The sequence below is a fragment of the Phyllobates terribilis genome, unplaced genomic scaffold (genome assembly GCF_046119375.1).
Source record: "Phyllobates terribilis strain yellow unplaced genomic scaffold, ASM4611937v1 Scaffold_1__5_contigs__length_1240528914, whole genome shotgun sequence".
Lineage (NCBI taxonomy): Eukaryota > Metazoa > Chordata > Amphibia > Anura > Dendrobatidae > Phyllobates > Phyllobates terribilis.
In genome coordinates this window covers 201,972,087-201,996,897 of record NW_027362761.1, presented here as the reverse complement: position 1 = coordinate 201,996,897, position 24,811 = coordinate 201,972,087, and the positions used below count along the sequence as shown (strand labels likewise).

At 44.2% G+C, this 24,811-nt stretch overlaps 1 protein-coding gene across 1 annotated transcript in view; it reads left to right on the top strand.

The window, feature by feature from the left end:
- FRMD3 (FERM domain containing 3) overlaps positions 1–24,811 on the top strand; it is a 268,446-nt gene that overhangs the window by 85,893 nt on the left and 157,742 nt on the right. The window contains exon 2 of the mRNA XM_073670912.1: positions 17,504–17,608. Within this exon, the coding sequence (XP_073527013.1) occupies positions 17,504–17,608 (105 nt within the window). The remainder of the gene's footprint in view (positions 1–17,503; positions 17,609–24,811) is intronic.

Below are 24,811 nucleotides of genomic sequence, written 5' to 3'. Positions count from 1 at the left end.
ACAGTAAAATTTGGTGGAGGTTCCATCATGCTTTGGTGCTGTGTGGCCAATGCCGGCACCGGGAATCTTGTTAAAGTTGAGGGACGCATGGATTCCACTCAGTATCAGCAGATTCTTGACAATAATGTTCAAGAATCAGTGACAAAGTTGAAGTTACGCAGGGGATGGATCTTTCAGCAAGACAATGATCAAAAACAGTGCTCCAAATCTACTCAGGCATTCATGCAGAGGAACAATTACAATGTTCTGGAATGGCCATCCCAGTCCCCAGACTTGAATATCATTGAACATCTGTGGGATCATTTAAAGAGGGCTGTCCATGCTCGGCAACCATCAAACTTAACTGAACTGGAATTGTTTTGTAAAGAGGAATGGTCAAAAATACCTTCATCCAGGATCCAGGAAATCATTAAAAGCTACAGGAAGCGACTAGAGGCTGTTATTTTTGCAAAATGAGGATCTACTAAATATTAATATCACTTTTCTGGTGAGGTGCCCATACTTATGCACCTGTCAAATTTTGTTTGAATGCAGATTGCACATTTTCTGTTAGTACAATAAACCTCATTTCAAGGCAGAAACATTACTGTGTCCAACAGTTATTACATATATCAAACTGAAATAGCTGTTGCAAAAACACCAATTTTAAGAAAACATTAAGCTTAAGATTAATAGGGGTGCCCAAACTTTTTCATATAACTGTACATTGAGAGGTTGTGACCGTTACAAGATGACTGTGCGGGATCGAAGCGGCGCCGGGAGAAGTAGAAGACAGCGGCTAGTGAGTATAATTCTAGGGTCAAGGAACTTACATTATTGATACCACTCCAGGGGTGAAATAAAAAAAACAAAATGCTGAAGTGGTGCGTTAATCTGGTCATCAAGAATTCTGTCTGGGTTGTCTCAAAAAGTGAGGCAAGCTCCTTGTTTGTTAACAAGTCACTCATTAATATATGAAACAAAGTTCCCAAGACTGCTCTTCAGTGACTAACCAGACAACCATCATATTTTCTATAAAGTGACCTAGAACATTCCCCAATGTATCAGCTTCTAATCCTCAACCATATAAGAAAAATAATACTGTTTCCCCTTTATCCTAAAATACCCTTTTAACATGGGGAATAGATAGAAAAAATAAGCTGATTTGAGGTCCTATCTAAATTCTCTTTATTGCATCTTAAGACATTCCCTAGCGACGGCTTTTGGGGTATTTTCCTTTGTTTTCCAGACCTGGTCAAACACATACACATTTTTAAGCCCCCGTCTCACATAGCGAGATCGCTGCTGTGTCATGGTTTTGGTGACGCAACAGCGACCTCACCAGCGATGTCGCTATGTGTGACACTTTGCAGCGATCAGGCCCCTGCTGTGAGGTCGCTGATCGCTGCAAAGTGTCCTGGACCATTTTTTGGTCCTTGCCCTCCCGCTGGTCAGCACACATCGCAGTGTGTGACCAACGGGACCAGCGATCAGGCTGGTAACCATGATAAACATCGGGTTACTAGGGGCACACGCGCACTTAGTAACCCGCTGTTTATCATGGTTACGAGCCTGCTAAAGTGAGCGGTAACCTCCCGCTCACCGTAGCAGAGCGGTAACCATGATAAACAATGGGTTACTAGGTGCGCGTGTGCCCCTAGTAGCCCGATGTTTATCATGGTTACCAGCCTGCTCCTGCTTCAGCAGGCTGGTAACCAGGAGCAGGACATCGTAGAAAGATTCTTTCCACGATGTCGCTGCTCCCCTGATCGTTGGTGAGCCTGCCTGTTTGACAGCTCACCAGCGACCACATAGAGACGCAGCAACGATCCCTGACAGGTCGTATCGTTGTCGGGATCATTGCAGCGTCGCTAAGTGTGACGGGGCCTTTAGGGTCTATGAATACAAACAAATTAGATTGATTCAGTGTTAGAGATTTGAGAAACTGATCGAGAAAAGACTGATGTCCCAGGACACATAGAAAAGACTTAGTTATATAGTTCACATAGTTTTCATTGCGGAATAAAGATAGGAGGAATGGTGGGGGAACTACTTTAATTCGTTTGTGTTATTTGGTAGATACACATTAAAGGGAATCTGTCAGCAGGATTTTGCTATATAGTCTGAGAGCAGCATAATATAGGGCAATAAAGCCTGATTCTAACTTTGTATCACTGGACTGCTTGGTGTAGCTTTTATAGAATATCTTTTTTTTTCTGATAGAGATGTGCTAAGAGTTAAAGGGGTGGTCCGGATTCTCAAACGAAGCGTCATCAAAAATGAAGTGAAAAAAAAGAAAGAAAAGCCGTTAGTGTAGTTAGGGAAGGATAGGGAAATTTTAATGCAAGTATATTGGAAAATAGTTTGTTTAGATTATGGCATTAAAAAAATAGGGATTTAGGAGGAAAATTACTTTTGCCTTTTGACCACCTCATTAAACTGTATATAACCGGCCCACACCCTGACTGGCAGCTTCCTGTGCATGAACTGTAGTCAGTGTTAATGTCCTGCTGATAAAATATTGATAGCATTGAAACTACAGCACACAGCTAAATAAGTGACACATCCCTGGATACCGGGCTCTTGTGCCCTATATTATGCTACTCTCAGATTAAATGGCGAAAACCTGCTAACAGATTCCCTTTAAATATTGCAAGTTAGGGAATACATCATAGATATTTAATACAGTGCAAAAGTTTTAGGCAGGTGTAAGTAAGAATGCTTTAAAAAAAATAGACGTGTTAATAGTTTATTTTGATCAAATAACAAAATGCAAAGTGAATGAACAAAAGAGAAATCTAAATCCCATCAATATTTGGTGTAACCTCCCATTGTTTTAAAAATAGCATCAAAGCTTAAATTTTTCTAGGTACACTAGAAAATAGTTTTTGAAGGAACTCGTCAGGGAGGTTGTTCCAAACATCTTGGAGAAGTAACCACATATCTTCTGTGTATGTAGGCTTGTGCAAATCCTGAAAGCTCAGAGACCAGGGCTTTGTTGGGGTCATATCATCACATCCAGGACTCCTTGATCTTCATGCATAGGCGGATTATAATGAGGGCAATCCGGGCTACCGCCCGGGGCCCCGAGCCTGCAGGGGGCCCGCGGCTCCGGGCGGGGTGTCTAATGCCGGATTGCCCTCATTATATGTGCGGGCCGCCGCGGCACATACCGGTAGCAGTAGCGGGAGGGTGGGGCCCCGGACCGCTCCCCCAGCAGCGGCCGCCGCTACTTCTTCATCGGCCGGGCCAGCACTGCAGCAGTTAACTTCCCTGTGCTGGCCCGGCCGCGTCACTGCAAGGAGACATGGCCCTGTGCACGGCCGTGTCTGCTAGTGTGACGTCACGCAGTGCGCGCCCGGCCTGCACTGCTGCAACGGAGAAGTCAGAGCAGGCAGGAGGAATGGTGCCGGGGGATGGTGAGTGTGTATGTATGTGTGTGTGTGTGTGTGTGTGTGTGTGCAGGCAGATATCATTGTGTGATGTCTGTTTATATGTATTTTTGTGTTTCAAATGTGTTTATGCATGTATGTATATGTCTGTATATGTTTGTGTTTGTGCGTGACTGCGTGCGGCCTCCTGCTGAGTATAATTGGCGCCGTGCGGCCTCCTGCTGTCTCTGGGGGGGGCGCCGTGCGGCCTCCCACTATGTATAGATGGCGCCGTGCGGCCTCCCGCTATGTATAGATGGCGCCGTGCGGCCCCCTGCTGTGTATAGATGGCGCCGCGCGGCCCCCTGCTGTGTATAGATGGCGCCGTGCGGCCCCCTGCTGTGTATAGATGGCGTCGTGCGGCCCCCTGCTGTGTATAGATGGCGCCGTGCGGCCCCCTGTTTTGTATAGATGGCGCCGTGCGGCCTCCTGCTGTGTATAGATGGCGCCGTGCGGCCCCCTGCTGTGTATAGATGGCGCCGTGCGGCCTCCTGCTGTGTATAGATGGCTACGTGCGGCCTCCTGCTGAGTATAGATGGCGCCGTGCGGCCTCCCGCTGTGTATAGATGGCTACTTGCGGTCTCCTGCTGTGTATAGATGGCACCGTGCGGCCTCCTGCTGTCTCTGGGGGGGCGCCGTGCGGCCTCCCGCTGTGTATAGATGGCGCCGTGCGGCCTCCTGCTGTGTATAGATGGCGCCTTGCGGCCCCCTGCTGTGTATAGATGGCACCGTGTGGCCTCCTACTGTGTATAGATGGCTACGTGCGGCCTCCTGCTGAGTACAGATGGCGCCGTGCGGCCTCCTGCTGTCTCTGCGGGGGGAGCCGTGCGGCCTCCCGCTGTGTATAGATGGCGCCGTGCGGCCTCCCGCTGTGTATAGATGGCGCCGTGCGGCCTCCCGTTGTGTATAGATGGCTACGTGCGGCCTCCCGTTGTGTATAGATGGCTACGTGCGGCCTCCCGCTGTGTATAGATGGCTACGTGCGGCCTCCCGTTGTGTATAGATGGCTACGTGCGGCCTCCCTCTGTGTATAGATGGCTACGTGCGGCCTCCCACTGTGTATAGATGGCACCGTGCAGCCTCCCGCTGTGTATAGATGGCACCGTGCAGCCTCCCGCTGTGTATAGATGGCTACGTGTGCTCAATATTGAGTCATACAATTAATGTAAGGCTATGTGCCCACGATACAGAAATGTTCCGGATTTTTTTCCTGAGCGCTTCTGCATCTCCCTGGCAGAAAAAACGCATGCGGATTGTACATGTGGATTGTACATGCGGATTTTACATGCGGATTGTACATGCGTTTTCCTGCCAGGGACTTGCGGATGTGAAGCGTTCTTCACTTGCATTTCCGCATGCAGATTGACAAACGCTTTCTAAGTGATTTTAGCATCACTTGGAAAGTGCTTGACAACTTGGTCACACTATATAAATCCATGCAACCAGCATGGATTTATATAGTGTGACTGTGAAAGAATGGTAAAAAATATATACTTACCTTCTGATGGCCTGCCGACGTCAGCGGTCGCGTGACCCGTCACATGACTAAATGACGTCACAGCAGGTCCTTTTCAGACCATCGCGAGCTGCCGGCAAGCCAGGATGCATCGGATAAAGACACCGGGGGCCATCAGAAGGTAAATATAATCTTTATTTTTTATTTTATTCTTTTTTTACAGGTTCTATGGTACCCGGGTCCGGAGGAGAGTCTCCTCTTCTCCAAACCCGGGTACCATCCGCACATTGAAACGCATGGATTCTGCATGTACAGATGCAGGGATGCGGATTCCATGTGTTCTAATGCAAGTCAATGGCGGCGAAAACGCCGCGCTTCCGCAAAATAATTGGTAATGCTGCGGATTTTTCCGCAATGATAATCCGCAGCGGAAATTTCCGCAGCATGTACACAGCACATGCTTATTATCATTGGGGAACATGGCAGACCTTCTACCAAGCGTTTTTTAAGCGTTTCTGCAGTGGAATTGCTGCTGTGGAAACGCTTAAAAAACGCATAGTGGGCACACAGCCTAAAAAAAAATATTATAATTAATATTGTGCCAAATTAATTTCACGTGAACTATCACATGATCTATCACAGGGGATCATGTGACATGTGATACATCAGGTGTGTGTGTGTGGGGGGGGGGCGCGCCTTCTAAACTGCCCGGGGCCCTTGCTACTCTTAATCCACCCCTGTCTTCATGTAATCTCAGACTGACTTGATGTTGAGATTAGGGATCTGTGAGGGCCATATCATCACTTCCAGCACTTTTTGTACCTCTTTACACTGACAATAGTTCTTAAAGACATTGGAGCCAATCAGACGCCTCCCGTTTGGTTTTGCATGATTGATAAGTATTTGCCTGTATTTCTCAGCATTGAGGATATCATTAATCTTGACCATCAGTTTGAACATTCCTGCATTTCTTGACTTTTGAGCTACCTATACTATGCTGGACTTGTCAGTGTATTTGTAAGATATGATATAAATATTACAATAATTGCCAGTTACAATGTAAATGGAAAGGAAAGGGCATGCTGGTTGTTTTGTTTATACATTGCCTCCATGCCAGGGATGCCCTCCTCGGGATTCAAGAGTTATACCACATTTCATCACTCAGTGTAAATCAGTGGTTAATGGTGAACTGTTGGATCCTTTTAATTGCCTACAAAATCTTGTAAGCAGTACAGCAGAAAACAAATGGGAAAATCCTGGTAATTCACTCACCATATGCTCGTACCGTACTTAAGGGATTTGTGAGATGATTTCAGCTGTACATTATATGCAAACCATCAGTCAGCAGATAGGCTGACAGCAGTCCATCTTATCGTCTTTCACCCTCCAGAAATCTTTTATTTCTTGAAAATGTGTAGGTTAGGTCAGTTATTCAGAAATCATTAGTGTTTCAAAACAAACACAGTAAACATCTTACTTCTACAATTAAATCTGCTATAGGAATGTGGAATTTATTGCTAAAGGGAGCTGACTTTGCCTATAGAGGTCTAACAAATAATACAGACTAATTAACAAAGTTGTCAGCTAAGAAATGTTAAATGCTTAAATTAAAAAGCTATGTAAATTACAGATCACATTTGAAAGACCCTTAAGCTGCGTGCCCACGTAGCGTTTTTCATGAGTATATGCTGCGGAATTTCCGCAGCGTAAACGCATGTGAAACGCTAGGTAATCCGCTCCCCATGGTCCCCAAGGGGATTCCGCAAGCTCTATGCCCATGCTGCGGATTTTTCCGCAGCGTTTATGCTGCGTTCAAAAATCCGCAGCATGTCCAATAATTTTGCGTTTCCGCAAGCGGAATTGCCTTGTGCAATGCATTAAAAACGCAAGGCGATTCCGCATGCGTTTTTCCGGGAGAGGACTTGCAGAAATGAAGCAGAAATTTTCTGTTTCATTTCTGCAACGTGGGCACATAGCCTTAGGCTAAGTGCCCACGATGCAGAAATGCTGCATATTTTTTCCGCCTGTCCCTGGCAGGAAAAACGCATGCGGATTCTACATGTGTTTTTCCTGCCAGGCAGAAGCGTTTGTCAAGCGTTTTTGCATGCATTTCTGCATGCGGGTTATCAAGCTCTTTTCCAAGCTATTTTAGCATCACTTGGAAAAGTGCTTGACAACTTGGTCACACTCTATAAATCCATGCAACCGGCATGAATTTATATAGTGTGACCAAGTTAATAGTTGAAAAAAAGAATAAAAATGGTAAAAAATAATAAAAAAAACATTATACTCACCTTCGGATGGCCCCCGGTATTTTCTCCGCTGCGTCCGGTCTCTTGTACAGCTCGCAGTTGTGATAGGACCTTTCATGACGTCATTTAGTCATGTGACAGGTCATGCGACCGCCGACTTCAGCGGTCGTGTGACCGGTCACATGACTAAATGACGTCATGGAAGGTCCTTTCACACCACCGCGAGCCGTACAAGAGACCGGACGCAGCAGAGAAAGAACCGGGGGCCATCGGAAGGTAAGTATATGTTTATTTTTTATTTTAAATTCTTTTTTTAACAGGTTCTATGGTACCCGGGTCTGGAGGAGAGTCTCCTCTTCTCCAGACCCGGGTACCATCCACACATTGAATCGCTTAATATCCGCACGTGCACATGTAGTGATGCGGATATTAAGTGATTCAATGCAAGTCAATGGCGGCAGTTACGCTGCATGTCTGCAAAATTAATGGACATGCTGCGTATTTTTCCGCAATGATAATCCGCAGCGGAAGTTTCCGCAGCATGTGCACAGCACATGCGGATTATCATTGGGGACCATGAGGCACTTATTACCAAGCGTTTTTTAAGCGTTTTTGCTGCGGAAATTCCGCAGCAAAAACGCTTCAGGGCAATGCTGGGAGTAGTAGTGGCGACCCGGTCCCTTGGCTCAGGGTGGTCAGACCCAGGTTGTGGCAGTCTCTGTATCAGTATAATGCAATGTCCGACTACGCCACCCGTGGATTGCGGTCTATAAGAACCGCCGCTGCTGAGCAGACCTCTGAGGCTGATGTTGTGAGGGCAGCAGAGTGTAGTATAACTCCCCACGGGAGGAGTATAGCCTCAGGGTAGTGAGTTTGGATGATGGGAGTTATGGTGCACGAGCGCAGCAGGAACGACTCAGAGGCTTTGCAGTGCAGTTCAGGGTCTTTACTGATGGTGATAAGGCAGACCCTCCCGGGAGTACTGGCTAGCATAAGAGGCCTGGTCAGTCTGTGAGCAAACTGGAGTTCTCCTGGCCAGGTGGAGTTGTAGGCCTCCCCGTCTATCTGCACTCTTCCTGGCTACCTTGCTGTAAGCGAGTGGAAGTAGCGCACGTCCCTGAGTGTACCGTGTGGTGCTCACCCGTATGGCTGGTGACTTGGGGCCTTCTGATAGCCCCCGCTCCTCGATGGCTCTGCTGGTCCCTTGCTCGTGACTGAGCCTCCGGGCTTCTATGGCCAGAGGACCTGAAATCCCCTGCCGGCGGGTTTCTGCTGCTGGGTATATACAGTGGGTACGGAGGGTATTCAGACCCCTTTACATTTTTCACTCTTTGTTTCATTGCAGCCATTTGGTAAATTCTAAAAAGTTTTTTTTTCTCATTAAAGTCCACTCTGCACCCCATCTTGACTGGAGAAAAAACAGAAATGTAGAAATTTTTGAAAATTTATTAAAAAAGAAAAACTGAAATATCACATGGTCATAAGTATTCAGACCCTTTGCTCAGTATTGAGTAGAAGCCCCCTTTTGAGCTAGTACAGCCATGAGTCTTCTTGGGAATGATGCAACAAGTTTTTCACACCTGGATTTGGGGATCCTCTGCCATTCTTCCTTGCAGATCCTCTCCAATTCTGTCAGGTTGGATGGTGAACGTTGGTGGACAGCCATTTTCAGGTCTCTGCAGAGATGATCAATTGGGTTTAGGTCAGGGCTCTGGCTGGGCCAGTCAAGAATGGTCAAAGAGTTGTTCTGAAGCCACTCCTTTGTTATTTTAGCTGTGTGCTTAGGGTCATTGTCTTGTTGGAAGGTGAACCTTCGGCCAAGTCTGACGTCCAGAGCACTCTGGAAGAGGTTTTCATACAGGATATCTCTGTACTTGGCAGCATTCATGTTTCCTTCATTTGCAACCAGTCATCCTGTCCCTGCAGCTGAAAATCACCCCCATAGCATGATGCTGCCACCACCATGTTTCACTGTTGGGATTGTATTGGGCAGGTGATGAGCAGTGCCTGGTTTTCTCCACACATACCGCTTAGAATTATCACCAAAAAGTTCTATCTTCGTCTCATCAGACCAGAGAATCTTATTTCTCGTAGTCTGGGAGTCCTTCATGTGTTTTTGAGCAAACTCTATGCGGGCTTTCATATGTCTTGCACTGAGGAGAGGCTTCCTTAAGGCCACTCTGCCATAAAGGCCCGACTGGTGGAGGGCTGCAGTGATAGTTGACTTTGTGGAACTTTCTCCCATCTCCCTACTACATCTCTGGAGCTCAGGCACAATGATCTTGGGGTTCTTCTTTACCTCTCTCACCAAGGCTCTTCTCCCACGATTGCTCAGTTTGGCTGGACGGCCAGGTCTAGGAAGACTTCTGGTGGTCCCAAGCTTCTCCCATTTAAGGATTATGGAGGCCACTGTGCTCTTAGGAACCTTGAGTAATGCAGAAATTCTTTTGTAACCTTGGCCTGATCTGTGCCTTGCCACAATTCTGTCTCTGATCTCCTTGGGCAGTTCCTTTGAGCTCATGATTCTCATTTGGTCTGACATGCACTGTGAGCTGTGAGGTCTTATATAGACAGGTGTGTGACTTTCCAAATCAAGTCCTATCACTTTAATTAAACACATCTGGACTCCAATGAAGGAGTAGAACCAGGTCATGGAGGATCACAAGGAAATGGACAGCATGTGACTTAAATATGAGTGTCTGATCAAAGGGTCTGAATACTTATGACCAAGTGATATTTCAGTTTTTCTTTTTTAATGAATTTGAAAAAAATTCTACATTTCTGTTTTTTTCAGTCAAGATGCGGTGCAGAGTGTACTTTAATGAGAAAAAAAATGAACTTTTTCGAATTTACCAAATGGTTGGAATGAAACAAAGAGTGAAAAATGTAAACGGGTCTGAATACTTTCCGTACCCACTGTATAAGTCCCCACAGCCTCGAACTCCTGTGTCCGGTTCTTAGCGTCTTCTGCCAGGACGAACTCCGCTTAGCTCAAGTCCCTGGTCTTCAGCTCCTGCTCCTACAGAGCTCCTCGCTGTTACTTTCCCTGTGTCTGGAACTAACTCCAGGCTCTGACTCCACTAACCCCACCCCAGATCCAGTTTATATAGGGCAGATTCCTCCCCTATCTGGTTTGGGACAGGAGGTGTTGCATGTTTAAGGGCTCCTGACCAGGGAACCTCCCACTTGCTCTCAGACGTAATATTTCTATTACTGTGGTAACCAGACCCCTGGGGTGCCACAGTAGCAGTACAGAAAAATACAGGAACCAAGGCACTAGATGTCCTCCTTTAGGGTGCTTTATTGGTACACCAAAAATTCATATGCAACGTTTCAGCCACACAGGGCCTTTATCAAGCCAAAGAAATAAAAGGTATGCATACATTTGAAAGAGCCAGTCAAGTTCTGTTCTGTTTTTGTGTCCAACAGTGGACAGCACTTCCGGGATCAACTTGTGATCAGAGCCGTGTATGAAGAGAGAAAGGGGCTGGCTTAGCCTTTGCATCATCAGTTAGCCAGCCCCTTCATTTAAAGTTCTTGTCATGCGTTAACACAGGAAACACACAACACTGTTGGCCATAAATTGGAAGAGGACCTGCCAGGATCCGGGACCATAGCTTGTAGCTGAGGATTGGGGCACTTTTTTAAGGCCACAGCCCCACTATCAGTATTTGGTCAGTATTTTTTCTCAGGAGTGGGAGCCAAAACCAGGTGAGGAACAATCAGAGAAAAGGTATAATTGAAACAAGTCACCAATTCTACATTAATCACCCACTCCTGGTTTTGGCTCCCACTCCTGAGAAAAAATACTGACCGAATTCTGACCAAACACTGATAGTGGGGCCGTGGCCTTACATTGTACCAATTTAGGTAGATTTAACAACTTTTTTTTTTAGCTGAACAACACCTTAAGGCTATGTTCACACACATTGTGTTTTGCTGCACATTTTGCAGCAAATTTTTATGTAAATTTTCAGCTGCATCTAGCGGTACCAGCAAAGTCTATGAGAAACCAGAATTCTCTGTTCACACGTTGCCTTTTGTTTCTTGCGTATTTTCTGCCTTGCTTGCATTTTTAGAAAATAGAGCATGTCACTTCTTTCAGTGTTTTTGCAGCATTTTTTCATCCATAGGAAGTAATGAGTAGTGTAAAAAACCCTGCAAAAACGCAGCAAAAAACGCACCTGCGTTTTTGCAGCGTTTTTGATGGCAAAATAGAATGGGATTCTTTTTTTTTTCACAGAACTTTATGTACATGCCTAAACATACAGAGACTGAATGGCAGTGAAAAAAATGCATCAAAAAACGCAGGAAAACTTGCTTTTTTGACGCAGCTGTTTTCCTGCCAACGTGTGTGAACATAGCCTTAAAGGGAACATTTCACCTTGGAAAACGCAATTTACTTTCAGCTATAGGGTTAATCTGCAAGTAATAGCATTACAGTGCTGCCCGGCCATCTTACTGATGTGCAGATACCAGGAGAAACTGAACCTATTTTAAGGCCCCGTCACACTTAGCGACACTGCAACGATCCCGACAACGATATGACCTGTCAGGGATCGTTGCTGCGTCGCTATGTGGTCGCTGGTGAGCTGTCAAACAGGCAGGCTCACCAACGATCAGGGGAGCAGCGACATCGTGGAAAGAATCTTTCCACGATGTCCTGCTCCTGGTTACCAGCCTGCTGAAGCAGGAGCAGGCTGGTAACCATGATAAACATCGGGTTACTAGGGGCACTCGCGCACCTAGTAACCCTTTGTTTATCCTGGTTGAGCGGGAGGTTACCGCTCACTTTAGCAGGCTCGTAACCATTATAAACAACGGGTTACTAGGTGCGCGTGTGCCCCAAGTAACCCGATGTTTATCATGGTTACCAGCCTGATCGCTGCTCCCGCTGGTCACACACAGCGATGTGTGCTGACCAGCGGGAGGGCAAGGACCAAAAAATGGTCCAGGACACTTTGCAGCGATCAGCGACCTCACAGCAGGGGCCTGATCGCTGCAAAGTGTCACACATAGCGACATCGCTGGTGAGGTCGCTGTTGCGTCACCAAAACCGTGACACAGCAGCGATCTCGCTAGCGATCTCGCTATGTGAGACGGGGGCTTTACTCCTGGTAGTCTCTGACTTTTAGTTATAGGGGCGTGTACTGGCACCGCTCACAACACTGTAAGCAGTGTCTGTAAGCAATCACTGGCATTTTAATTGACAGCTCGCTCTTCATACACACACTGCAGAGCCAGCTGTTAATCAAAGTGCAGAGGCATGCTTACCGCTGTCGCTGACAGTGCATGTAGCTGCGCTGTGCACGCCCTTATGACTGAAAGCTGACTGCTCCCAGGGGAAAATAAGTTCATTTTATTTTCTCCTGGTAGCTGCACTTTCAGTATAGCAGCCGGACAGCACTGTAACATCACCTGCAGATTAAGCCTATATCTGCAGACAAATAGCGTTTTCCAAGGTTGCAGGTTCTTTTTAAAGAAGTGTTCTATAGGAAAAGTATGCAAAATGATTACATGCAGAATTACTACTTCTCACTTATCCACCTGATATGTAACAAGTTTCTAATCTTTGGGAGCTTGTACTTCCTCATTTTAGTCAATCCCATACACAATGATTAGCATTGCAGCACTCATGCTTCATTCAGACAGAAAACACATGGCCCCAGTTCTCGTCACTCACACCCACAGTGGGGTGCTTAAACAATGAAAGGGTGGATTAATCTGAGGCAATCAACGCCCCCGGAATAGTCACTGATTTGCAAAGCACAAGCGCAAGATTTAAGGTTAATTTTACATTTATTTAGCTATCGCTAAGCAATAAAAGGGGGTTTAACAAAATGTGGGATAAGGATGCAATACAAAGTGTGCTAGTACGTGCAATATAATGTATATGGAATCTAGGAGCTTGCATTATATTTTTAGTTACAAACTTCCAGGCATAGATTAATGAGAGCAACAACCTATAAGAAAGTACTCTAAAGAGCATTATCTGTTATCACTAATCTCTGTGCTGTAGCTTTGTAATAAAAGTACAGTACAAAGGAGGACGCAGTATGGTCTCAGCAGATGAAGTATATTTATGCCAGAAAATTACATTTAACTTTTACATTTAAGTTTACTCTTACTAAAGATGTTGTTCATAGATACAATCTTTACTTTATGACATTTTTGATCAGATGGACTGAGTATAGGATCTATTGTTATTTTACCACATTGCCTAATTTTGGAAACCCCGTTTAAATGGAATTGATGGGAAAAAAAATTAGAGGAAGGAAAGATGGTGGAAAAATTATCCTCTTAAACAGGGAGAATGCTTGGTTTGGGCACTAGAGCTTTGGGTGGTGCCAACAGATCTTCACTATTGGGTGCAGCATGATTCTGTTGTGTTTTGACTACTACTTTATATTGTACCAAATTGTGTAATCGCACAGAAGTATTATTATTATAATATGTATTATGTATGTATTATAACATTTTAAGTATTGTTTGGAAGCACCAATTAAAGTGTGTTTTTTAGCACAGTGTTGATTTGACAGTAGCATTAATTTAATACAAATGAAGTTATAGGGTTTTCTATCTAAAGTCATGGTATCTCCCAAGGATATTGATGGGTATTCAACTGTCAGGACTACCAACAGTTCTTTAGAGTGAAGTTCTTAAATGGTCACTGTTATTTCTACAAACTTTATATACCGTATTTTTCGGACTATAAGATGCATCAGACCATAAGACACACCTAGGTTTTAGAGGAGGAAAATAGAAAAAAAAATGTAAGCAAAAAATGTGGTCATGATGCCCTGTTAAGGGGGAGGGGATCTGCTGCTGACACTGTTATGTTTTGTCCCCCAATTCTGTTAATATCCCCCATCCTGGCATATATGGCCCCCTCCTTCCTGTTATACGTGGCCCTCATCACTCATCCTGGTATGTATGGTACCCCTAATCCCGGTATGTATGGCACCCTTCATCCCTCTTCCTGGTATCTATGGCCCTCCTCATCCCTCTTCCTGGTATGCTTGGCACCCCTCATCCCTCTTCCTGGTATGCTTGGCACCCCTCATCCTGGTATATTTGGAACCCCCTGATCCCTATCACGCTGCACACAAAAAAAAATAAACAATCATACTCCCCTCCTCTCTCCTTCAGCGCTGCGTCCTGCTCTGCTGCCCACAGGGATCTCACTGTGTGAGCTGCGCATGGCGTTACTGCCATGCGCCCTCACACTGTGAGATGCTGTACCGGATTAGTCACTGCTCCCCACGCCAGGACTGTGTGCGTGGGGATCAGTGACCATTCACTCACCTTAATAGCGCTCACACTGTACCCGCAGCACGGCTCCTGCTGCCGCTCGGCGGTCACGTGTGCCCGCTATTAAAGATCATGAATATTCACTACAACCCATGGGCGTGGGTTGTAGTGAATATTCATGGTCTGTAATAGCGGGCACACAGCCCACAGAGCGGCATCAGGAGTTGTGCTGCGGGTTCAGTGTGCCCGCTATTAAGGTGAGTGAATGGTCACTGATCCCCACGCACACAGTCCAGGCATGGGGAGCAGTGACTATTCCGGCACAGCATCTCATAGTGTGAGGGCGCATGGCAGTAATGCCATGCGTGGCTCACAAGGTGAGATGAGTGCTGGCAGCAGAGCAGGACGCAGCCCTGGAGGAGAGAGGAGATGAGTATAATTGTTTGATTTTTTTCTGTGCGAAGATTGATGAGGATCAGGGGGCGCCAAGCATACCAGGATGAGGGGTGCCAAGCATACCAGGAAGAGGGATGAGAGGGGGCCATACATACCGGGATGAGGGGGGGCTATACATACCAGAAAGAGGCATGAGGGGGGCCATACATACCAGGAGCCGTGCTGCAGGTACAGTATGCGCGCTATTAAGGAAAATTAATATTCACTGCGCCCATGGGCGTGGGGAGCAGTGAATATTCATTTTCTTTAGCAGCGTGCACAGTGTAGGCTGCAGCAGGTGGTTGCTGTCTCCTGTGTCCCGCTCCTCCGCCGCTGCCGCTCCCCCACACCACCCACAGTATATATATATATATATATATATATATATATATATATGAATATCAGACTATAAGACGCACCCCCCACTTTCCTCCAAAATTTTGGAGGAGAAAAGTGCGTCTTATAGTCCGAAAAATACAGTAAATCAATAATACAAACTAATTTTAGAAGCTTTGAAATATATCTTTACCATAGAAATCAGCTTGGTTCTCCACTTAAGGCTTGTTTCACACGTCCGGATATTTCCGGTACCGGAAAAACCCGTACCGGTGATATCCGTGTCTGTATGTACCTGTGTGGCTCATGTGTGCCACATCAGGAGCACACGTACCGGCGTTTGGGAATCAGCAGTACAGTTAGCGCTGTTCCCAAGTGCTGGGTGCTGAAAGTTGCCCTCATCATTGTCCCCTGTCCTCATCATTGTCCCCTGCCGGCGCTACATTTACTGAACATACATTTCAGTAGGCCAACATTTCGGATTTTAAAATCATTTTCAAGCTGGTGTTATAAAGTATTCTAATTTAATGAGATAATGACTTTCGTGTTTTCATTGGCTGTAAGCCATAATCATCAACATTAACAGACAAAAACACTTGAAATAGATCACTCTGTTTGTAATGACTCTATATAATACAGTGGGGAAAAAAAGTATTTAGTCAGCCACCAATTGTGCAAGTTCTCCCACTTAAAAAGATGAGAGAGGCCTGTAATTGACATCATAGGTAGACCTCAACTATGAGAGACAAAATGAGAAAACAAATCCTGAAAATCACATTGTCTGATTTTTTGTCTGGAAAGAAATTTTTTTAAAATTTTGGTGGAAAATTAAGTATTTGGTCAATTACAAACAAGCAAGATTTCTGGCTCTCACAGACCTGTAACTTCTTCTTTAAGAGGCTCCTCTGTCCTCCTCATTACCTGTAGTACTGACACCTGTTTGAACTTATTATCAGTATAAAAGACACCTGTGCGCAACCTCAAACAGTCATACTCCCAAACTCCACTACGGTGAAGACCAAAGAGCTGTCGAAGGACACCAGAAGCAAAATTGTAGCCCTGCACCAGGCTGGGAAGACTGAATCTGCAATAGGCAAGCTGCTTGGTGTGAAAAAAATCAACTGTGGGAGCAATAATTAGAAAATGGAAGACATACAAGACCACTGATAATCTCCCTCGATCTGGGGCTCCACACAAGATCTCACCCCGTGGGGTCAAAATGATCTCAAGAACGGTGAGCAAAAATCCCAAAACCACACGGGGGACCTAGTGAGTGACCTGCAGAGAGCTGGAACCAACGTTACACAAGCTACCATCAGTAACACACTACTCAGATCCTGCGGTGCCATAAGTGTCCCCCTGCTTAAGCCATTACATGTCCGGGCCCGTCTGAAGTTTGTTAGAGAGCATTTGGATGATCCAGAAGAATATTGGGAGAATATCATATGGTCAGATGAAAGCAAAGTAGAACTGTTTGGTAGAAACACAACTTGGTGTGTTTGGAGGAGAAAGAATGCTGAGTTGCATCCAAAGAACACCATACCTACTGTGAAGCATGGGGGTGGCAACATCATGCTTTGGGGCTGTTTCTCTGCCAAGGGACCAGGACGACTGATCCATGTACATGAAAGAATGAATGGGGCCATGTATCGTGAGATTTTGAGTGCAAACCTCCTTCAATCAGCAAGGGCATTGAAGGAGTGGCTTTGTAAGAAGCATTTCAAGGTCCTGGAGTGGCCTAGCCAGTCTCCAGATCTAAACCCTTTAGAAAACCTTTGGAGGGAGTTGAAAGTCCGTGTTGCCCAGCAACAGCCTCAAAACATCACTGCTCTAGAGGAGATATGCATGGAGGAATGGGCCAACATACCAGCAACAGTGCCAACCTTGTGAAAAACGGAAAACGTTTGACCTCTGTCATTGCCAACAAAGGATATATAACAAAGTATTGAGATGAACTTTTGTAATTGATCAATTACTTATTTTTCACCAAAATTTGAAAAAAATTTCTTTCCATATCATACAATGTGATTTTCAGGATTTGTTTTCTCATTTTGTCTCTCATAGTTGAGGTCTACCTATGATGTCAATTACAGGCCTCTCTCATCTTTTTAAGTGGGAGAACTTGCACAATTGGTGGCTGACTAAATACTTTTTTCCCCACTGTATATGAGTTTGACTTTTTGTATTGAAGAACTGAGATAAATTAACCTTTTGATGATACTGCAATTTTGTGAGAAGCACCTGTAGTGTTATTCCTTATTTATACACATATAACAACTTGTTTTGAAGTTACAAGAAATAAAAGGGATACTTAATTGTTGCCAGGGCTAATATTATACTTTTTTTCTCATCTTATTTTCTAGAAAGAGACCAAAGGCCAGTTTCTTATTGATCATATCTGCAATCACTACAGCTTGCTGGAGAAGGACTACTTTGGAATCCGCTTTGTTGACCCAGAAAAGCAAAGAGTATGTATTCTGATTTTTGTATATATTATTTTTAAAAATCCAAAGCCCTATTAAATACATCAAGGAAAATCAAAATGTCAGGGAAATGAAAGATTGAACATGATGGAGTCTGGCTGCAGCTTATTTCCCTCTCCCAGTTGAAAACACATACATGCTTAGCTGAGCCAGCTGTGTATTTGTATGGGGGAGTCGGGAAAATAGCTTTTAGGCCACTACCCCACTATCAGTATTTGGTCAGTATTCGGTCAGTATTTTTTCTCAGGAGTGGGAGCCAAAAGCAAGAGTGGGTGATAAATGCAGAATTGGTGACTTGTTTCTATTCTACTTTTTCTCTGATTGCTCCTCACCTGGTTTTGGCTCCCACTCCTGAGAAAAAATACTGACCAAATACTGATGGTGGGGCTGTGACCTTAGCCGAACAATCATGTAAGGTGTATTGACAGTGTTAGGGTTCATTTTTGTGGTGATCCGAGAGCTTGATTTGAATGTCTTAAATTACCAGTGAAATAAAGAAAGCTGGGTGTCTTCATCTTTAATGTAGCGCTATTCCTTCAGTTTACTATCTCTTTGATGTCCGCTTTCAAAGTAAGAATACGCCTTCACTTTAGTGAAGAGACAATGTAGTAATAAGTTCATCAGTATAATAAATTGTGAAGAGGATTTTTATCCCGAGAAGATAAGAGCTACTATATATATATATATATATATATATATATATATATATATATATATATATATATGGAACTATACTATATACAGTGCATTGTGAAAGTATTTCTGGCTTCAAACATAAAGATATAAAATTCAAATTTTTTTGGGAAGAATCAACAACAAGTGGGACACAATCGTGAAGTGGAATGAAGTTTATTGGATATTTGAAACTTTTTTAACAAATTAAAAACTGAAAAGTGGGACGTGCAATATTATTCGGCCCCTTTACTTTCAGTGCAGCAAACTCACTCCAGAAGTTCAGTGATGATCTCTGAATGATCCAATGTTGTCCTAAATGACTGGTAATGATAAATAGAATCCACCTGTGTGTAATCAAGTCTCCGTATAAATGCACCTGCTCTGTGATAGTCTCAGGGTTCTGTTTCAAGTGCAGAGAGCATCATGAAGACCAAGGAACACACCAGGCAGGTCCGAGATACTGTTGTGGCGAAGTTTAAAGCCGGATTTGGATACAAAAAGATTTCCCAAGTTTTAAACATCTCAAGGAGCACTGTGCAAGCGATCATATTGAAATGGAAGGAGTATCAGACCACTGCAAATCTAACAAAACCCGGCCGTCCCTCTAAACTTTCATCTCGAACAAGGAGAAGACTGATCAGAGATGCAGCCAAAAGGCCCATGATCACTCTGGATGAACTGCAGAAATCTACAGCTGAGGCGGGAGAGTCTGTCCATAGAGTGGAAGAGTGGCAAGAAGAAAGCCATTTCTCAAAGATATCCATAAAAAGTCTCTTTTGAAGTTTGCCACAAGCCACCTGGGAGACACACCAAACATGTGGAATAAGGTGCTCTGGTCAGATGAAACCAAAATCTAACTTTTTGGCCACAATGCAAAACGATATGTTTGGCGTAACATGTCAAACATGGTGGTGGCAGCATCAAGGTTTGGACCTGCTTTTCTTCAGCAGGGACAGGGAAGATGGTTAAAATTGATGGGAAGATGGACGGAGCCGAATACATGACCATTCTGGAAGAAAACCTGTTGGAGTCTGCAAAAGACCTGAGACTGGGACGGAGATTTATCTTCCAACAAGACAATGATCCCAAACATAAAGCTAAATCTACAATGGGATGGTTCAAAAATAAACATATCCAGGTGTTAGAATGGCCAAGTCAAAGTCCAGACCTGAATCCAATCGAGAATATGTGGAAAAAGCTGAAAACTGCTGTTCACAAACGCCCTCCATCCAACCTCAATGAGCTCGAGCTGTTTTGCAAGGAAGAATGGGCAAGAATTTCAGCCTCTCAATGTGCAAAACTGATAGAGACATACCCCAAGCGACTTGCAGCTGTAGTCGCAGCAAAAGGTGGCGCTACAAAGTATTAACTCAAGGGGGCCGAATAATATTGCACGCCCCACTTTTCAGTTTTTAATTTGTTAAAAAAGTTTAAAATATCCAATAAATTTCGTTCCACTTCATAATTGTGTCCCACTTGTTGTTGATTCTTTCCCAAAAAAATAGAATTTTATATCTTTTTATGTTTGAAGCCAGAAATGTTGCAAAATGTAGAAAAGTTCAAGGGGGCCAAATACTTTCACAATGCACTGTATATACGCTGCTCAAAAAAATAAAGGGAACACTTAAACAACAGAATATAACTCCAAGTAGATCAAACTTCTGTGAAATTAAACTGTCCACTTAGGAAGCAACACTGACTGACAATCAATTTCACATGCTGTTGTGCAAATGGAATAGACATTAGATGGAAATTATTGGCAATTATCAAGACACCCTCAATAAAGGAGTGGTTCTGCAGGTGGGGACCACAGACCACATCTCAGTACCAATGCTTTCTGGCTGATGTTTTGGTCACTTTTGAATGTTGGTTGTGCTTTCACACTCGTGGTAGCATGAGACAGACTCTACAACCCACAGAAGTTGCTCAGGTAATGCAGCTCATCCTGGATGGCACATCAATGCGAGCTGTGGCAAGAAGGTTTGCTGTGTCTGTCAGCGTAGTGTCCAGAGGCTGGAAGCTCTACCAGGAGACAGGTCAGTACACCAGGAGACATGGAGGGGGCCGTAGGAGATCAACAACCCAGCAGCAGGACCGCTACCTCCGTCTTCGTGCGAGGAACAGGTGGAGCACTGCCAGAGCCCTGCAAAATGACCTCCAGCAGGCAACAAATGTGCATGTGTCTGCACAAACGGTTAGAAACCGACTCCATGAGGGTGGTATGAGGGCCCGACATCCACAGATGGGGGTTGTGCTCACAGCCCAACACCGTGCAGGACGCTTGGCATTTGCCACAGAACACCAGGATTGGCAAAGTCGCCACTGGCGCCCTGTGCTCTTCACAGATGAAAGCAGGTTCACACTGAGCACATGTGACAGACGTGACAGAGTCTGGAGACGCCGTGGAGAGCGATCTGCTGCCTGCAACAGCCTTCAGCATCACCAGTTTGGCAGTGGGTCAGTAATGGTGTGGAGTGGCATTTCTTTGGAGGGCCGCACAGCCCTCCAGTGCTCGGCAGAGGTAGCCTGACTGCCATTAGGTATCGAGATGAGATCCTCAGACCCCTTGTGAGACCATATGCTGGTGCGGTTGGCGCTGGGTTCCTCCTAATGCAGGACAGTGCCAGACCTCATGTGGCTGGAGTGTGTCAGCAGTTCCTGCAAGATGAAGGAATTGAAGCTATGGACTGGCCAGCCCGTTCCCCACATCATGTCTCGCTCCATCCACCAATGTCACGTTGCACCACAGACTGTCCAGGAGTTGGCGGATGCTTTAGTCCAGGTCTGGGAGGAGATCCAACAGGAGACCATCCGCAACCTCATCCGGAGCATGCCCAGGCGTTGTAGGGAGGTCATACAGGCACGTGGAGGCCACTCACAATACTGAGCCTCATTTTGACTTGTTTTAAGGACATTACATCAAAGTTGGATCAGCCTGTAGTGTGTTTTTCCACTTTAATTTTGTGGGTGACTCCAAATCCAGGCCTCCATTGGTTAATAAATTTGATTTCCATTGATGATTTTTGTGTGATTTTGTTGTCAGCACATTCAACTTTGTACAGAACAAAGTATTCAATGAGAATATTTCATTCATTCATATCTAGGATGTGTTATTTGAGTGTTCCCTTTATTTTTTTGAGCAGTGTGTATAGAACTGCTTAAAGTGTTAGTTTACTCTTCTGATGAGGTATAGGCGCTCGTTCATTGATAAAAATGCCATAACAAGAAACAAACAACACATCTGATTGCAGCATCTAAGGCCACGTTCACACATTCATTATTTGGTCAGTATTTCACATCAGTCAAAAAAAACAGGAGTGGAAAATTCAGGGGAAAATTATAATAGAAACACATCACCACTTCTGTATTTTTGATACTGATGTAAAATACTGACCAAATACTGAACGTGTGAACATGGCCTAAAGGTTTAACCGGTTCAGGACCGCCCACTGTACATAAACGTCGGCGCTTCCTGGGCTCTGTGCAGTGCCGACGTTTAAAAATGGTGGGTGATCCCGCAGCCCTCAGGACCCTCAGGGTCCTGCAAGCGCTGCGGTTCCGATGCAGAGCGATAGCTCTGACAGGGGACATCATCAGGACCTGATTGGATCAGGTCCCAATGATGTTAACCCTTTGCTATCTTCTAAATGCCGCGATCTATAGTGATCGCGGCATATAGAAGATAGTGAGAGGAGAGGGGGTCGTCAACTTACCTCTCCGACGGCCACCTGATATCTTCCAGGACCTGCTGTTGTTATGGCAGCTGGAGGTCACATGACCGCCTCCAGATCTGCCATATATGGTGTCCTGCTGAGCTCAGCCCTGCAGCTGAGTCAACAGGAGACACTGACTGTGAAACAGTCAGAAAAGATGTCATGCAATGTAATACATGTCTATTACATTGCATGAGATCAGTGATTAGAAAAATAAAAATTAATGTCCCATACAGGGACTAAGTAAAAATGTAAAAAAAAAGTCTAAAAAATGTTTTCAAACTGTTTAAAAAAAATCACAAAATAAATAAAAGTAAATAAATAAAATATTAAACCAATAAATCCGTATATTTATGCAAAAACAAAAAAAGTACACATATTTGGTATCGCCGCGTCCGAAACCACCCGATCTATAAAACTGTCACACTAATTGACTCCTTCTGTGCCCACTGTAATAAAAAATAAATAAAAAACGGAGCAAAAAACTAGGCTTTTTCATCATATCGCCAAACAAAAAGTGGAAAAAAATGCGATCAAAAAGCAAAATGGAAATAAAAATGGTACCGCTGAAAACGTCATCTTGTTCCGCAAATAAAAAAGTTATAGCTCTCAGAATAAAGCGATGCAAAAAAAATATTTTTTCTATAATATTATTTTATTGTGTAAAAGCGCCAAAACATAAAAAAAATATACAGTAAGTGTAGTATTGCTGTAAACGTACTGACCCGAAGAATAATGCCGCCTTATCACTTTTACCACACGCAGAACGGCATAAAAAAAACCCTCAAAAAACAATTCCTGAATTGTTGGTTTTTGTTAATTTTACCTCCCAAAAAACAGAATAGAAAGCGATCAAAAAATGTCACGTACCCAAAAATGGTACCAATAAAAATGTCAACTCATCCCGCAAAAAACAAGCCGTCACATGACTCTGTCGGCCGAAATATGGAAAAATTATAGCTCTCAAAACATGGCGATGCAAAAACTAGATTTTGCAAAAAAAAGCGTCTTTTAGTGTGTGACAGCTGTCAATCATAAAAACCCGATATAAATCTGGTATCTCTGTAATCGCACCAACCCGAAGAATAAAGTAATCTCATCACTTATACTGCACGAGGAATGGCGTAAAAAATAAATAAAACCAATTCTTCACCTGCTACTGATTTGTTTATTATGTCTCCCAAAGATCGCAGTAAGGCTCTGCTCACATTTATTCTGCGCTGAGCGCTTACACCAGAGTCTCCGTGTAAATCTCTGAAATACGTGATTCAGACGGAACCCATGACGGAAGATTCCCTGTAATGAGGCAGATATAGGCCACTGTGGATGCCATCTGAACTGTGATCCCACGGTGTCAGTTTTTTTAGGCGTGCATAAAAGTGCGGTTGGCCACAGTTTTGTGCACTTCTGAAAAAAAGGACACTGCTAAACAGAGGCCAGATGGAGTCCAGAGTAACTCTGCTGCCTCATTACAATGAATGGATCCCGCAGGGGTTTCATCTGAATTACATCACTTGGAAATTTAGATGGAAACCCCGATGTAAGTGCTCAGCCTCAAGCACCGGATAAATATTACGTAAAATGCTCCCAATAAAAGCTTCAACTCAGTCCTAAAAAAAAGCTAGTCCCCTCTCAGGTCCGTCATCTGTTAAAAATATTCCAAGTTACTGGTAGCTGAAAGGTTCTGGAAAAGCGAAATGGCCCTTGCCCCCCAAAAGAAATTCAGAAAATTTTGTGCTCCCAAATCCAAATGCCTATTCTACAATAATTTGTTCTCCAATTGTCAAATAGCGCTCCGTCCCTCCCAGATCTCGCCGTATGGCTAAGCGGTACGATACAGTCACATATGGGGTATTGCCACTTTTAGAAGTAATTGTGTGACACATTTCGGCACCAATTTTACCCATTGCCCTGTGTGAAAATGTAAAATCTGAGGGTAAAACATCTTTTTGCGGTAAAAATATAATTATGTTTTTTTCACTGCCCAATGGTATAAATTTAAAAATGTAAAAATACTCACTACTTCCCTAGATGAATTCCTTGAGAGGTGTAGTTTACAAAATGGGGTCACTTGTGGTGGTTTCTGCTGTTTCGGCATGTCAGCGACTCTTCAAATGTGACATGGTGTCTGCAACCTATCCCAGCCAACATAGCGCTCCTTTCTCTTCCGAACCCTGCCGTACAACAAAGCAGTGGTTTTCCCCCACATATTGGGTATCGGCGTACTCAGGAGAAATTGCACAACAAATTTCATGGTGCAATTTCTCCTGTTATCCTTATGATAATGCAAAATTAGGGAATGAAAAACATTTTTTGTGGGAAAAATGTGAACATTTTATTTTTACGGCTCAATATTATAAACTTCTGTGAAGCACCTGGGGGTGCAAGGTGCTCACCACACAACTAGATAAGTTCCCTAAGGGGTCTAGTTTCCAAAATGGTGTCACTTGTGGGGGGTTTCCACTGTTTAGGCACATCAGGGGCTCCCCAAATGCAACATGGCGTCCACTAATTATTCAAACAAATTTTACATTCAAAAAGTCAAATGGCGCTCCTTCCCTTTCAAACCCTGCCGTGCGCCCAAACAGTGGTTTGCCTCCACATATGGGGTATCGGCGTGTTCAGGAGAAATTGCACAACAAATTTCATGGTGCAAATTATCCTGTTACCTTTATGATAATGCAAAATTAAGGGATGAAAAACTTTTTTGTGGGAAAAATGTGAAAATTTTATTTTTACAGCTCAATATTATAAACTTTTGTGAAGCACCTTGGGGTTCAAGGTGCTCACCACACATCTA